At 35.4% G+C, this 17,170-nt stretch overlaps 1 protein-coding gene across 1 annotated transcript in view; it reads left to right on the forward strand.

The window, feature by feature from the left end:
• The window catches only part of SCN7A (sodium voltage-gated channel alpha subunit 7), an 81,234-nt gene that overhangs the window by 21,197 nt on the left and 42,867 nt on the right, over positions 1-17,170 (forward strand). Inside the window, exons 3-9 of the mRNA XM_070803844.1 lie at positions 401-512; positions 857-947; positions 1,982-2,110; positions 3,861-3,952; positions 9,097-9,303; positions 9,708-9,777; positions 12,525-12,666. Coding sequence (XP_070659945.1) covers positions 401-512; positions 857-947; positions 1,982-2,110; positions 3,861-3,952; positions 9,097-9,303; positions 9,708-9,777; positions 12,525-12,666 — 843 coding nt within the window. The remainder of the gene's footprint in view (positions 1-400; positions 513-856; positions 948-1,981; positions 2,111-3,860; positions 3,953-9,096; positions 9,304-9,707; positions 9,778-12,524; positions 12,667-17,170) is intronic.

The following is a 17,170-nucleotide window of genomic DNA, read 5'->3' on the forward strand; positions in this document are numbered from 1 at the left end:
TCACTTTTGCTACTGCAGTCTCATACCTTATTTGCTTCAAAATAAAATTAACTTATTTTACATTTATTGAATTTTAGTATGCTAAAGTGGATACTCTTGAGCCATCAAGCTATAGATTTCTTTCTATTACATCAATTCTGCAGGAAAAATAAGGATTGGTGTGTGGCAAATGGTTTTCTTAGGTAGAACACTGGCAAAAAATGTGTGGTAGATAAGCCTAAATATGAATAAAACTAGCTTAAAAACCTTTCCATTTGATTTAATCTGTGAATGGATATCAAAATTTAAGTATAAATGTTAGACTTCATGACTGAAATGGTCATTGGAAAATGTTGCATAATTGATAAGATCATAATTCTCAGTTCTAATTTCACTTGATTTTCATTTTTTCTTCTTATAGACTTTCATAGTATTAAATAAAAAGAGAACAATATTCAGATTCAATGCTACCTGGTGTACATTGTCTCCTTTCAATTCAATCAGAAGAGCAACCATTAAGATTTTGGTACATCCATATCCTTTTCTGTTGGTTTTAAACTGTACTAACATCAAATGAAACTATTCTATTCAAATATTGCTGCAGTAAACTTTTTAATTAACATATCATTTTATGTCAAACTGAAATCTTGGTTATAAATCCAGTGTGTTCCATATTTGAAAATACATTTTAAATATATTTTCTAGTGCACACAAGTAGTGGTAGCAAATCTTAATCCTCGTTGCTTTTCAATATAAATAGTACATTTTTGAAACTTAAGAAACTGTGTGATCTCATGTGTGTACATACATATAAACAGATTATAGAAATGTATTTTAAACATTATTTTTATTACTATTGTTCCTTGACTGTAACTTACCTTTTTCCGACTATTCATTTTGGTCAGCGTCCTGACTGACTGCATATATATGTCCATGACTGATTTGCCAAAATGGGGGCCAGCATTGCAGTAAGTTATATAATTTTATTGTGTATAATCGCATATATGATTATATTTTATATTTAACACATTGTTATAGTACATTATATACTACATATTATGACATGGTACAAATTAATATTTATAATTTACATGTAATATACATTATACATAATATAATACACATATTCCACAATTGATAAATTTTCTGAATAAAATATATACACATGTTGTTAATCAATTTTAATGTTTTTCTTCCCATCATTACTCTTAATTGGATTTTAAATGCTTCTATTTCCCAGCATGTTAGGTTCACAAGATAGAGATGCTTGAGCCTTTAGCTATATATGTGTTTATGTCTGTGGCTTCATGTAAGTGAGGCTTTATTTTTATTCTAATGATTGATATATTTCAATGCTTCAGATTTTCCTTACTATTGCAGTCCCACACCAAATTTGTTTCAAACTCAGATAACATTTTCCTGTCTAATTTTCCTGTCTATTCTTTAGAAAGATATCTTTTTATTCCTTTCTGTTCTACTTCTCTTTCCTTGGGGGTGTGAGTAGCTTACCTTGCATTAGAATACAAAAATGGAAAGGCCCATTAGGTTTTCTAGAGAAGAAAAGCTTCTTGATGCCACCCCTCAAGGTTTCTATTCTTAAAATTAGTTAACTTTGGAAGGTAAATATGTATTATACTGATTCACTGTAAAAATTTTTGTATATGTAGATAATAAGTTCTTTCATACTTGCCTACATTTTGTTACTTATTGCTGGACTCCCAATGTGGGATAAATTTGATATTTTGTGTTTGTTCTTTACTTAAATATATATAAACATAACCCTGGGCTAAAATTTGTTGAAAAAAAATTGATAGCCAAATCTCATGGTTAATGTTTTAAGACTCAGGAAGCCCTAACTAAAGCCCTATCCTATGGTTGTCTAGTTGGTTGGTTGATTGATTGCCAAATAATTATCATAGACATATATTTCAGAATTATGAAATATTGGTTTCATTTTTAATATGAAAAGTCATATGAAAATTATGTGAAATTTTTTCTGCAGGAATACTTTGCTTGGAATTTATACATTTGAAATACTTGTAAAACTCATTGCAAGAGGCATCTGGGCAGGACCCTTTTATTTCTTTGGTGATTCATGGAACTGGCTTGATTTCAGTGTAACTTTATTTGAGTGAGTACTCCTTTTAAGTTGCAAACATCATAATATTTGCTTGCTAAGAAAATGCTTTTCATAAAGAAACATTGAGGTTGACAGAATTTTCTGCCTGTAAAATTCTATGAGTACAGAACGATTCATAAATCATAGACATAGTGAGTTCTCTTAGGCAGCTCCAACTGAACTAATCCTGACTATGCATTGAAAATTAAAGGAATGGGAATCTCTGTTTTCTACCTGAAGCAAAAACAATAGAGGAATAAATTAAAGGAATAATAATCTCTGTTTTCTACCTGAAGCAAAAACAATAGAGGTTGAATTTTTTGCACTTGAGGTGATTATGTTCGGTGACCAGAAAATATCCTGGAGACCTAGGAGAGGATTCCAACATATTTGATTCTGTTAATCTATATTGCTTAAGAACAGGAAATATTCTAATTATCAGAATAAGATATTTTATATACATGCACATTTTTCTAGAATGATACATTAAATTCTAATAATTTACACATGTATTAATTTTTTTCAATCCTTCTATTTAATGTACTCTATTTTATGGCTAAAGAAATTGTCACAGGCATCAAATTCCTGTTAAACATAATTTAAAGTAATACTCTATTTGTAGAGTTAGTGTCAATTTTTTTAAAAAAGAAATAACCTTTATAATGAACAGATTAGTTTCTTCCATGTAGTGAGCAGTCAAAAAATAGTATCTAATATCATTGAAATTATTATCAGTACTTCTGAAGTCACTAGTATTATTTCTCTTCTTGCCATTGCTATTAGCTAAAATTTGGCTAACGCAACTAAGGGCTCTCAGTATGTGAAGATGCTTTGCTATGAACTATACATTGATTAGGAGAAGGCAATGGCACCCCACTCCAGTACTCTTGCCTGGAAAATCCCATGGACAGAGGACCCTGGTGGGCTGCAGTCCATGGGATCGCTAGGAGTCGGACACGACTGAGCGACTTCACTTTCACTTTTCCCTTTCATGCATTGGAGAAGGAAATGGCAACCCACTCCAGTGTTCTTGCCTGGAGGATCCCAGGGACGGGGGAGCCTGGTGGGCTGCCGTCTATGGGGTCGCACAGAGTCGGACACGACTGATGCGACTTAGCAGCAGCAGCAGCATACATTGATTAACTAATTTAATCTCCCCCAAATCCTCAGAATTAGAAAGTACCCTTATTCTTACTTTTTACATTTGAGGAAACTGAGGCAAAATAGGTTAAGTAATTTTTTCATATCACACAACTAGTAAATAGTAGAGTCTATATTTCTCTACCAGCAGTCTGGCTCTAGAGACTGTGTCCTTAACCAACATACATTTGACTTCTGCGACCATCACCGTCACCACTGTCATCGTCATCACCATCATTATCAGCACCAGGAGTTTAAATACTTAAAATAAATCTTATTCCTTTCAAAAGCTATGTATTTTCTTATTTTAACTATATTTTCAAACCAATAAGATTGCAAAATACGAACATAATATAGAGTATTTGATGAAATTTTGACCACTTAAAGTGTCAAGCTTTTATAAACTCTCATAATTTGTAGATTAATGTTTACTTGATTACCTTGCACTGTAGAAATCTTTGCCTTCCAATCAATAATAAACCTGTTTGCAAAATGCAATAATGAAAGCGAGTGAATATTTGCATATCTGGTTTTAGAAACAAGCTTCAAATATTATAAAAAGCCAAATGTCAGTAACATAAACTCAATATGATTTATAAACGACTTTAATTTAATTCCACAGGCATATTTCAAGATATTCACCTCTAAATTTCATTTCAGTATGTAGAATTATGAGAAATTTGAGAATTTTGAAAATTATTCCTTTAAACCAAGGTAAGAAAAAGCATCAAGTTCTCTGTCTTCATTTTGTTTCATGTACTTCCATGTATTCGTTTGAACGGCCTTGCCATTGCTTAGAGAAATGTTGTTAAACAACGTTTCATCTTTGAAATAAATGAATATAAGATCAAATATCAAATTTATTTGTCACTCCTGGAATGGAAAGGAAAAAAATACATTTGTTACTTATTTGAAGTGATTTCAATGCTTATGATAACAAAATGTAGAACTCAATCAAAATAAGTTACTTCCTTATTTTTTCCTGTTTCTTTAATTTTATGTCTTAAATATGAAATACTAAAATTGTCCTTAGACTTCTGAATGAATTAGCAGTCCAGACAGTTATCTAATCCATCCTCTTCTTTTCCTCATTGAATCTAAGAGCCAGTTGAAATGAACAAAGTTATATAAAATAAGTACCCTTTTACTCTCAGTGCTTGGATAGGACGTATTCCACATGCCACAACATTCAAGAAGGTTCTGTTAAATAATGTACAGCCATGACCACATTGATGGAAGATGCAGAGGAGTAATTTACACATCCCATTACTGAATGTGTCTTAGGGAAGCCTACTAATACCTTCTGATTTGTTGTTCAGAATGAATAAAAACAATAAGATAGGAAACTTCACTCAGAGTTTTTTTTTTTGGCTGTTGAGTCAGAGGTTTTATCAAATAATTGAATGAATAAACCCACGAAGTAGTGTGATAACACCAAAAATAAGATCTGCAAGGAACGTTCGTCTACTGGAACATCATGAAGAAGGCCAGATAAATGCATACTCTGTACTTGGAGTCCAGGCTGGGCAAAACAGCAAAAACATTGGGGAAATGTGATAATAGATGCCTAACCTTGTGGATATGACTTCACTGGTGGCTCAGACAGTAAAGCGTTTGCCTACAATGTGGGAGACCCAGGTTCAGTCCCTGGGTCGGAAAGATAGGCTGGAGAAGGAAATGGCAACCCACTCCAGTATGCTTGCCTGGAAAATCACATGGACAGAGGAGCCTGGTAGGCTACAGTCCATGGGGTCGCAAAGAGTCAGACATGACTGAGCGACTTCACTTCAGTTGTGGATATACTGAAACATTGAATAGTACACATTAAACAGGTGAATTGTATGGTTTATAAATTATATCTCAATAAACCTGTTTGATAAAAATGGTCTGTGGCATGGTAGTTTCACCAAGCACAGTGAAGAAACCAGCAATGAGAAATGTCCTTGCAGGAATTTCCACAGTCTTAGTTCTTTTACTACTCTCCACAAATTACTGGAATGTAAGTTGTATCTCCTTCATCTTCATCTTAGAATTAGAGGTAAAGATTATAGAGGAATTCAGGTAAATCCAAGTAGAATATAGTAACTAAAATTGGGAGCATACAGGCTGGTATGAATTGCTCTTTTTTTTTCAAAGGAGAAAACGACCAAGGCACATACTGGTTATACAAATGTGTATGAAAACAAGGAAGAAAGGAAAACACACTATTCAAGAGAATGAAAATAATCCTTTTCCTCTTAAAAATGTACTCTAAGGCATAAAGTGTAAGCCAGTTTATAAAAGTGAGTAAAGTGAGTATAACTGAGTTAAAATTGTCTGTCAAGATGTAGAGACTTGAGCTTCTTTGGGGTCCAAGTGCTGGTTGACAATCTGCCTGCCAAGGCAGGGTACATTGGTTCCATCCCTGGCCCAGGAGGCTCCTAGACGGCACCGGGCAACTAAGCCCATGCACCGCAACTGGAGAGTAGCCCCTGCTCGCCATAACTAGAGAAAACCCGTGTGCAGAAACAAAGACCAAGCAGAGCCAAATTAAACATTAATTAATGAAAGAAACATATAGAATTTAAAATTAAACCAGACATAAGTTAGAATCCACAAAAGATACACTAAACTAAAACAAAATGAAAGTTTAAAAGTAAAAAGAAGGAAAAAGTTATACCAGGAAATCAAAATCAAAATTGACATATGGTTCAGAGCTTTGAATGGTAGGTAGCAGTGAATGGAAGATAGCAATGAAAATTATTAATAAATTTGAGTCTATAAAGTGTGATGGTGACTTCTTTTTATCATCGATTAAAATATTGACACTAAAATTAAAGCTCCATAAGAAGCTTGATTTTATATATTCTGTATAGAATATATTTATGTCATAGCAATATTAATAACAATATTTTGTATTTATACATGTATAAGTATATTTTAATTTATATATATTCTATAATATCACTATTATAGATAAAATATTTGCATGAGTTTATGTTTATATGCACACATACCTTCTTACTTATATTTAAGAATTTCCATTCCTAAAGATAATTTCAACAAAACAGTGTGAAAATTCTTTTCAGTACAAAATATACACAGGACTCATGACAGTGACCAAATAAAAAATACACAGTTCACATACACATATTTTAAAAGATTTTTATGGTGATCACGGCAATAATATCAAATTAAAATATCCCATTTTTCTTCTAATAAGTTGGCAGTGATATTTTTAAAAATGTCCTACCTTTAGTAAAGGCATATATTTATAGTCTTTGGTTTATATAAATTTATATAATATATAAAGACTATATATTTATAGTCTTTGGTTTATGCATTGGTTCAAAATTTCTTTAAAATTATGAATATATGAATTAATACTTAAATATCTCATATACCATGACACAGAAATTCCATTTTTAAAGTAATACTTTTAAAAGACTTGCATATAGCAAAACAATTCATAGTATAATTGTTATAATAAGTGGCAAAAGTAGCTGTAAATATGTATTTCAGGATGATAGCAATTAAAATTATACGTTTATTCTAGATATCACATTTCTTTAATCACAGGAGTAACTTTCAGGCAGTTCAGTAACTCAGTCATGTCTGACTCTTTGTGATCAATGGACTGTAATATGCCAGGCTTCACTGGCCATGACCTACTCCCAGAGCTTGCTCAAACTCCTGTCCATCGAGTCCGTGATGCCATCCAACCATCTCATCCTCTGTTGTCCCTTTCTCCTCCTGCCTTCAGTCTTTCCCAGCATCAGGGTCCTTTCCAGTGAATCAGTTATTTGCATCACATGTCCAAAGTATTGAAGGTTCAGCTTCAGCATCAGTCCTTCCAATGAATATTCAGCACTGATTTTCTTTAGGATTGACTGGTTTGATCTCCTTGCAGTCCAAGGGACTCTCAAGAGTCTTCTCCAACACCACAGTTCAAAAGCATCAATTCTTCTACTCTCAGCCTTCTTTATGGTCCAACTCTCACATCCATACATAACTACTGGAAAAAGCATAGCTTTGACTAGACAAACCTTTGTGGGCTAAGTAACGTCTCTGCTTTTTAATATGCTGTCTAGGTTGGTCATAGCTTTTCTTCCAAGGAGCAAGCATCTTTTAATTTCACGGCTACAGTCAGCATCTGCAGTGATTTTGCAGCCCCCCAAAATAAAGTCTGTCACTGTTTCCATTGTTTCCTCATCTATTTGCTATGAAGTGATGGGACTAGATGCCATGATCTTAGTTTTTTGTGTGTTGGGTTTTAAGCCAGTTTTTCCACTCTCCTCTTTCACTTTTATGAAGAGACTCTTTAGTTTATTTTCACTTTCTGCCGTAAGGGTGCTATCTGCTGCTATCAGAGGTTATTGATATTTCTCTCAGCAATCTTGATTCCAGCTTGTGCCTCATCCAGCCCAACATTTTGCATGATGTACTCTGCATATAAGTTATATAAGCAGGGTGACACTATATGGCCTGGACGTACTCCTTTCCCAATTTGGAACCAGTCTGTTAGCTGACTGTATAGTCTCCATCTTTGGCCGTGAAGAATATAATCAATCTGATTTCGGTGATGTCCATGTGTGGAGTCGTCTCATGTGTTGTTGGAAGAGGGTGTTTGCTATGACCAGTGTGTTCTCTTGGCAAAACTCTGTTAGCCTTTGCCTTTCTTCGTTTTGTAGTCCAAGGTCAAACTTGCCTGTTACTCCAGGTTTCTCTTGATTTCCTACTTTTGCTTTCCAGTCCCCTATGATGAAAAGGACATCTTTTTTTGGTGTTAGTTCTAGATGGTCTTCTAGGTCATCATAAAACCATTCAACTTCAGCTTCTTCAACTTTAGTGGTTGTGGCATAGACTTGGATTACTGTGATATTGAATGGTTTGCCTTGGAAACAAAATAGAGATAATTCTGTTGTTTTTGAGATCACACCCAAGTATTTTAAAGTTAGCTTTATTTGAGGACACTCTTTTCTAATGACTTTTCTATTACACTCAAGAAATCTAATCATTTGAGGATGTCATTTTAAAAAAAATAGATTTTCAATTCTCACAATGATGTATGAAATAAGTATATTTAAACTCCCTTAAAAATAATTAAACAGAAACATTAAACTGTTGATAACTTGCTCAACATTATGGAGTTGGTTTATTTTCATCCATTATTGGAGGAAAGAAGAGTTATGGTAGTTTTATCTATGAAGTGTAATTATAGGGTGTTTGTTGTTTTTTCTTGATTTCTATATTTTCAGAATTGAGCATGTATTATTTAATGGTTAAAAAAATGAGTGTCCTTAAATAAAACTAACATTGAAGTTGAATTCTTAATTAACAAGTATTCTGGTATAAATACAGTGATATATAATCACAGTTGTATGTTATTCCATTTCTATTCATAAAATTTTCACTGTTTTATTTAATGAGCTTCAAAGATTGAGTTCATCAAAAGATAATAAAAATGTATAGAATACTGCTATTTCAAATTATTTCTTTTTTTCAACAACATTTGCAACCAATATTGATTTGTAATTCAATGCCTTTACCTGTGCTTATAAATAATGGTGATTAGTACGAAAAATAGTAACCAAGAGAGGAGGCCTGTTCTTTATGTAGTAAAAAGAAACAAACAAATAAGTAAGAGTACTAAAGTATGTCTGACTTATTGCCAGACGTAATAGATTAGCAATAATACAGAAATCTCAAAGTTTAGCATGTTATTTGTTTTATTTATCAGATCTAGGTAATGATAAATGAAATTATAAAACACAAAGCTATAAATTTCAATGGCATCTGCATTCGCCATGAGAGAAGTTTGCTAATGCTGCTTTACTAAGGTATTTTATTTTACCAAAAACAAACCTTTGTCTTTTCAGGACTGAAGTCTTTTGTAGCCATACTCATCCATTGTTTGAAGAAACTCACTGTGGTCATTATCCTAACTCTCTTTTTTCTGAGTGTATTTTCTCTAATTGGGATGGGGCTCTTCATGGGCAATCTGAAGCATAAATGTTTGCGATGGCCCCAAGAAAATGAAACTGACATGCTGAATAATAGAACTGGAAACCCATATTATATTCGAGGTAAGAATCCCTTGCCATCTATATAAAAAAGCATTCTTCACAGAAATGTTGAACCTTCAATTTCAGAACAAATTCAACTTCAGAACAATCTTCATGTAAATACCTAACTATGCCCAAGTGCTAATTTGAATCGGTTTCCTTTATCAGGATGATAAAGTTCCAAGTCTTCAGACAGTTATGTCAGGGAAACCTAAGTTTGGAATTGCTAAAACTCACAAATTTTATCATTTCAAAAATAAATAAATATGACCAAAGCCTCCTAGATTGAGAGAAAATGGTAGGCTACAAACTCCTTCCTTCTTACTGTAGAGAAGGATGTTCATCTGTACAGATGTAATTGGGTTTTAGATATGCTGTTCACTCAAAACTAGATACAAAATTTCATGTCTTTCCTATTTTTCCAGAAACAGAAAACTTTTATTATTTGGAAGGAGAAAGATATGCTCTTCTTTGTGGCAACAGATCAGATGCTAGGTAAGTAGTATTAATGTTTTCTTCTATCAAATCTGTATTGTAATGGAGAGTGGAGTCGGGCCCTTAACTGCTCAAAAGCCAATAAGAGGCCATTTAGTGAAAAGGAAAGTTTGTTTTATTTTAGATGCTAGCAACTGACTGGAGGGTAGACTCTTGTTCAAAGGCTGACTCTCCATCTGCCCCGACAATCAGGGGGCAAGAGGGAGGGAGCTACATGCAGAAACAGCACAGTCAGCTCTGACAGTCATCTTGAAGTCGGTCATCCATGGTCTGACCAGCATCATGTTGATTGTTTTAAGTATGATTAATCTTCAGATCCAGGGTTGGTTGGTTTCAATTTCCTTGAGACCAATTCTCGGAATTATGACAGTTTATGGGAACCTGGTGGCTTAGTGGTGAAGAATCCACTTGCCAGTGCAGGAGATGCTGGCTTGATCCCTGGGTCGGGAAGGAGGAAATGGCAACCCTCTCCAGTATTGTTGCCTGGGAAATCCCATGAACAGGGGAGCCTAGTGGGCTACATGGAGTCTCAAAAGAGTCAGAAACGACTTAGTGACTAAACAACAATAGGACTTAAAATAATTCTTCAGTGAGATGACAGAACTCTCAAGTCTTCAGTTCAGTTCAGTTCAGTCGCTCAGTCATATCTGACTCTTTGCAACCCCATGGACTGCAGCACGCCAGTCTTCCCTGTCCATCACCAACTTCTGGAGCTTTTTCAAACTCATGTTCATCGAGTCAGTGATGCCATTCAATCATCTGTTGTCCCCCTTTCCCCCTGCCTTCAATCTTTCCCAGCATCAGGGTCTTTTCTAATGAGTCAGTTCTTCACATCAGGTGGCCAAAGTATTGGAGTTTCAGCTTCAGCATGAGTCCTCCCAATGAATATTCAGGACTGATTTCCTTTAGGATGGATTGATTGGATTTCCTGGCAGTCCAAGGGACTCTCAAGAGTCTTCTCCAACACCACAGTTCAAAAGCATCAATTCTCTGGTGCTCAGCCTTCTCTATGGTCCAACTCTCACATCCATACATGACTATTGAAAAAACTTATTTTCTTATAATTTTGAATGAAGAGATAAAGTTGAAACAGAGTGCTTCTCAGCGGTACAATGGCTTAATTCTTTGTGTTACTTTCCTCAGCTGGAATGACTTGGCACCCATCTGAAACTCAGTTCTTAGAGACTCTGGGCCCGAGATAGGGAAAAAGCACATGGAGGCAGGAGAATGAGTTATGTAGTTTAGTTGCATTAAGGTGCTTTAGGGGGCTTTCCAGAGGCTTTCCTTGTGGCTGAGATGATAAAGAGTCCACCCGACGCTCTTTCAGGATTTCGATCCCTGGGTTCGATCCCTGGAGGAGGGCATGGCAATACATTCCAGTATTCTTGCCCAAAGAACCCGATGGACAGAAAAGTTGGTAGGCTACATTTGACGGGACACGACTGAGTGACTCACACACACACACACACACACACACACACACACACGGGGGAGCCTCTCAGGTGGCACTGGTGGTAAAGAGCTCACCTGCCAATTAGAACTCTGTTCAATCCCTGGGTCGGGAAGATCCACTGGAGTAGGAAATGGCAACTTGCTCCAGTATTCTTGCCTGGAGAATCCCATGGAGAGAGGAGCCTGGCAGGCTATAGTCCATAGGGTCACAAATGGTCGGACACAACTGAAGCGACAACACGTACAAGGTGATTTGGACATTTTATTGCTTATTCAACCTTTTTACCTCGTTACTGCTGGGTTCCCATTCTATTTTCAAGCCCAGATTGTGAATCCATCTCATTGTATCTGCCCCATCCCACTCGAGCTAAACCTTTCTGTGGACATTCCAAACTAGATTTGACGTGACATGCATGTTCAAGATACCAAGTCATGGATAGTCAGAATGACAATGATATAGTAGATCAAGGCCTTAAGAGAAAGTCAGTGTTTCACCTGCAGCCATTATACTTTGCCGTATGATAAACTATCCCAAAAACTAGTGTTTTAAGACAAGAACAAAAATTCATCAGTTCAGATTCTATAGGTCAGCAATTTAGCAAGTCTCAACACACAAGTACTTTTTAAACCTCTGTTTGTATCACATTTGTTAGCCATTAACATATATGTAAAGCAAGTCACATGGCCAAAGCTCCAATAATGTGGGAGGGAACTACAGAGAGGTGATGAGGGAGGAAGCATGATTTATTGGGCCACTACTTTCATAATGGACAACAAGAACCAAACCCCAGTAGGTAAAATTATGAAGACTCCATGAAAGGAAATGCAATAAATATTTAATCTGATCTTTCTACCAAAGTGCCGTTAGCTGCTTATAAATTATTGATGAACAATGTTTTCTCACTCTTTAAATAATGGTATCTAAGGGTTTGAGGTGAGATCATTTAAAAATTAAACCCTCAACTACTGCAGTTTTATTTTTATCAGTGTCATTTTCCACCAGTTATACTTTCACTTTGATTTTGGGTCATAAAGAAATCTTTAACAAAGACTTGGCAAAAACCATTTGTGAGGCCCTGTTGTCTTTTAGCTTAACTAATGCTGTTCACTTATATCAGCTGAAAATCTAACTCATATGCAACTTTTTTTCACTGGGAATTGTTTGGGAGAAAACCACGCCCCATGAAAGAGGGGGCCCTTTATTATTCATGGGTAGATATTCTGTATTTGTGATTTAACCTTGATCTGAAAGTCACCTAAGAGTAAGCAGTTTTTCTTTTCTTTATCTCAATTAGTCAGTGTCCTGAAGGATATGTGTGTGTAAAAGCTGGTGTAAATCCTGATGATGGCTACACAAATTTTGACAGCTTTGGCTGGGCCTTATTAGCTCTATTTCGGTTAATGACGCAGGATTACCCTGAAGCACTTTATCACCAGGTAAGAACACAGAATCTGCACTGCACGTAAGGATGATGCCATGCTCCTTCTTTCTAAAATAATGATCAAATGTAATGTATTTTATTAAATTTTTGTGTGGAGAAGAATTTGAGGCCAGAAGGAAATAGAATTATTCAATGTCAAACTGTATGTAAACACTGAACCCACGTCAGTGTTCTTATGTATTGGTATCTTATTTAATCTTTGAAACAATCCTACAAAGTCAGGATATAAATATGTGCATATGCTTTTACATGAAGACCCTAAGATCAAAGCAGGCAGATAACTTCCCCAAAGTTAAAACACACGTATCTACCAGAGATCACTGTACTACTCTGTGGTCTTATATATTTGACATTAACTAGAGAGCATTCGGAGAAGGCAATGGCACCCTACTCCAGTACTCTTGCCTGGAAAATCCCATGGACAGAGGAGCCTGGTAGGCTGCAGTCCATGGTGTTGCGAAGAGTCGGACATAACTGAGCGACTTCACTTTCATTTTTCACTTTCATGAATTGGAGAAGGAAATGGCAACCCACTCCAGTGTTCTTGCCTGGAGAATCCCAGGGACGGGGGAGCCTGGTGGGCTGCCGTCTATGGGGTCACACAGAGTCGGACACGACTGAAGCGACTTAGCAGCAGCAGCAGCAGCAGAGAGCATTTCTAGGTGCTAATTCTCCAGACAAAAAATTTGAACCTATGATATTACCATCTGTTAAGAAATTGTTGGGACTTCCCTGGTGGTCCAGTGGCTAAGACTCTGAGCTCCCAATTCAGGGGGAGTGAATTTGATCCCTGGTCAAGGAACCCCATGTATTGCAACCAAGAATTCACATGCTGAAACTAAAGATTATTCATGCCTACAATGTACTATTACTTTTTAATTCTTCTATTTCTTCTCATCCTCCTTTAATAGTCAGTCATGCTCCAGTTATAGTAACAGAAAGCTTACTGTTATGAGACTTTAAATAAAAATTCTGAGTCTCCTTTCATAACTGATGATTTGTGTGCCATAGTTTCTCGGAAGGATATAATATATACTCATTAAAAATGTAGATTCAGCTTTTCTTTTAAGAAAATAAAAGTGGAATATGCAGTGTTTTTCAGCAGCATAGTTAATATCAAAAGATATTAGATAAAATAATTATTTTAAAAGTATGTGCAGTTGAAGAATACTCTTTTTAAACACACATGTACTGTACTTTTTATGATTGAATAGATAAATTATGGTGTGTATGTGCATATGTGTGTGTTTACAGGCCATTAATAATGATAAGAATAATGTAATATATTTTTAGCACAAAGATTCATAATACATTATTAAATGAAAATCAAGTAAACCAAACATGCTTGTAGGAAAATTATATTTCTAGTAGAAGTACTTAAAATATTACAAGTGATTGTTTTCTTTATGCAAACTATATTTTTCTAATTTTGAAAGAGTAGTATATTGTTATTTGTCAAACTTTTTGACAAATATCATGCCTCCTCCACAACACTAGGAACTTCTTATTTCTGAAATAATCTTACCATGTTATCCTCTTCAAAATCCTCCAGTGATTTCCAAATGTCTATAGGATGAAGTTCAGTGTCCAAATGCATGGTCCATAGCTCCCTTTAAGATATAGTCTCTGCATTCATATTTGCTTGTTCAGCATTTCTGCCCACTAGGAGATAAACGACCTAAGAAGTCTTATTTTAATTTTTGTATTCTCAGCATCTAACATATAGAAATGCTTAATAAAATTTTAATAAACAAAAAATTTAAGGGAATATTTATGAATTGTTTACTTTATATAATAGTGAATGTCTTGCCTTTTATTTACAGCTTTCAAAGTGTATAAGTTAATTTACTTGTTAGCAACGGTTTAAAAGAAATATCATCACACAGCAGGGAAATGAGAAATCAGTCTGGGAGTGCCCTGATTCTGGAGTCTTTCAAGACTTTTATCATTATTGCACTCTAGGATTTTATTGACTAGTATAGATAAGGTTTGCTTTGATTTGGACTGAATTTTTTACTCATCACTGCTCTATTGAACTGACTATGACTAGGTAAATTCAATAGTTATTCCCAAAGAGTACAGCTTGTGTTTTGGAGAATATCATTCCCCATTCATTAAATAAGCATTATTTAATCCAAGTACTCTGATGTAGCATTGGTACAGAAATGAACAAAGCAGGTTGTCAGTCCTCATGCTGCTGCTGCTGCTAAGTCACTTCAGTCGTGTCCGACTCTGTGGGACCCCATAGACGGCAGCCAACCAGGCTCCACTATCTCTGGGATTCTCCAGGCAAGAACACTGGAGTGGGTTGCCATTTCCTTCTCCAATGCATGAAAGTGAAAAGTGAAAGTGAAGTCACTCGGTCGTGTCCGACTCTTAGCGACTCCATGGACTGCAGCCTACCAGGCTCCTCCTTCCTTGGGATTTTCCAGGCAAGAGTACTAGAGTGGGGTGCCATTGCCTTCTCCGTAGTCCTCATGGAGTAGAGTTATATTCAACCATAGTTGACATTTATCACATACTTGCCATGATCTAAGATCTTCTCATACATTGTTTCATTTGATTTTCATAAAAATATATGGTAAACAAGCTATAATTAACCCGTGTTTTCTGCTAAAATACAATAAAACTTGAATTTGCACCCTTTTTCATTCTTACAAGATTGTATGCTTTTGTTCTCCATCAGCTTCATTTAGTGGAAAGAGCAAAAATATTGGATTCAGGTATTTCCCCACAGCTGTGAGATCTTTATCTAATTTCATCTCCTTTTTACATGGTAAATACAATGTAAATATTTTGCATAGAATTAAGGAAATAATAAACATATTTAGAATTAAGGAAATAATGAACATAAAGTATTTATTAATGTGTATATCCTACAATACTCATGATATCTAATACTGACTTCTGAATGTATTGTTGATAACAGCTATTTAGTGGGGGAAATATTTAACCAAATCCTAAATAGCTTACTCACTTGGATAATAGAGTTTATTAAAAAATACTGTTAAAGGAAAACATACTATAGATTAATAAGAAATTATTTCTGATTAAATGTTAGAACTTCCTGCTAATTTATAAACATTCTTAACTCATATCAACACAATATTTTCTGTAAGTAATACTTATCTATTGATTCAGATGAATGCTTAAAAATGAAACCTATTCCCATATCCATATGTTTTCCTGATATTTGTTCATCTACTTGTAATCAGTGAGGATAGATCAGTGGGCTATATTTTGGATTTGTAATATCTACTTACAAATTTTTAAATTTTCTGATATATCTTAGGTAATTATTTTGAAATAAGAGCCAGTCGATGCTCGGTTTAGGAATCTACTACTTTGTACTTTTCTATCCATAAATGGGGTTTCCCAGGTGGCACTAGTAGTTAAGAACCTGCCTGCCAATGCAGGAGACATAAGACATGCAGGTTCGATCCCTGGCTTGGGAAGATCCCCTGGAGAAGGACATGGCAACCTACTCCAGTATTCTTGTCTGGAGAATCCCTAGGACAGAGCATCCTGGCAGGATACAGTTCATAGGGTCATAGAGTCAGACACGACTGAAGCAACTTGGCACACGTGCTGTGCTTAGTGTCTCAGTCTTGTCTGACCCTTTGTGACCCCGCGGGCTGTAGCCTGACAGATTCCTCTGTCCATGAGGATTTTCCAGGCAAGAATACAGGCGTAGGTTGCCATGCCCTCCTCCAGGGTACCTTCCCAAGCCAGGGATTGAACCCATGCCTCCTGCATTGCAGGTGGATTCTTTACTGTTTGGGCCACCAGGTAAGCATGCATGTGCATCCATAAATGACTTAATATATGTGAATTATATGACTTTCCTATGTGATTTGTTTAGAGGTTCTTCACGAAAGCAAGTATCCTGACAGATAATCAAATATTCCTGTTCCTCCTCTCTTTGAACAGACATGATTTTGTACTTTGTTGTGATGTTTCCATAAAGTAATGATCCAAGGAAAGTAATATCCAGACATTCATTCTTTGACTTTATTACACTTCATAAGAAAATGGCAATCCACTCCAGTGTTCTTGCCTGGAGAATCCCAGGGACGGCAGAGCCTGGGGGGCAGAGTCAGACACGACTGAAGTGACTTAGCATAGCATATATTTAAAGATTCTATTGCAAAGAAAACAATCATTCATATTTGGACTATCCAGCTTTCTTTATTGAAAGATGACAGTTTTTTCCTTTCATTATGTTTGATCTGTTAATGAAGACAAAAACATCAAATGCTCACCCTGAATTAAATTACTAAATTCTTCCCTGGTTTTGTACCATTATTTTGTATCTTACGTATATGTCTAAAGTTAAAGAGCTTTTCACTTATTTATCCAGGTAAAGCCAGTACTTTAACTGCCTTGTAATTGCATTCCACTTGTAACTAAATTCTAACAAAATTTCTTTTTTTTTTTTTTTTCTTCATTTTAAAATAAGAGATCACAGTAAGACAAATAACATTTCCTCTCTGTCTTTT

Source organism: Bos indicus, chromosome 2 (assembly GCF_029378745.1).
Source record: "Bos indicus isolate NIAB-ARS_2022 breed Sahiwal x Tharparkar chromosome 2, NIAB-ARS_B.indTharparkar_mat_pri_1.0, whole genome shotgun sequence".
Classification (NCBI taxonomy): Eukaryota; Metazoa; Chordata; class Mammalia; order Artiodactyla; family Bovidae; genus Bos; species Bos indicus.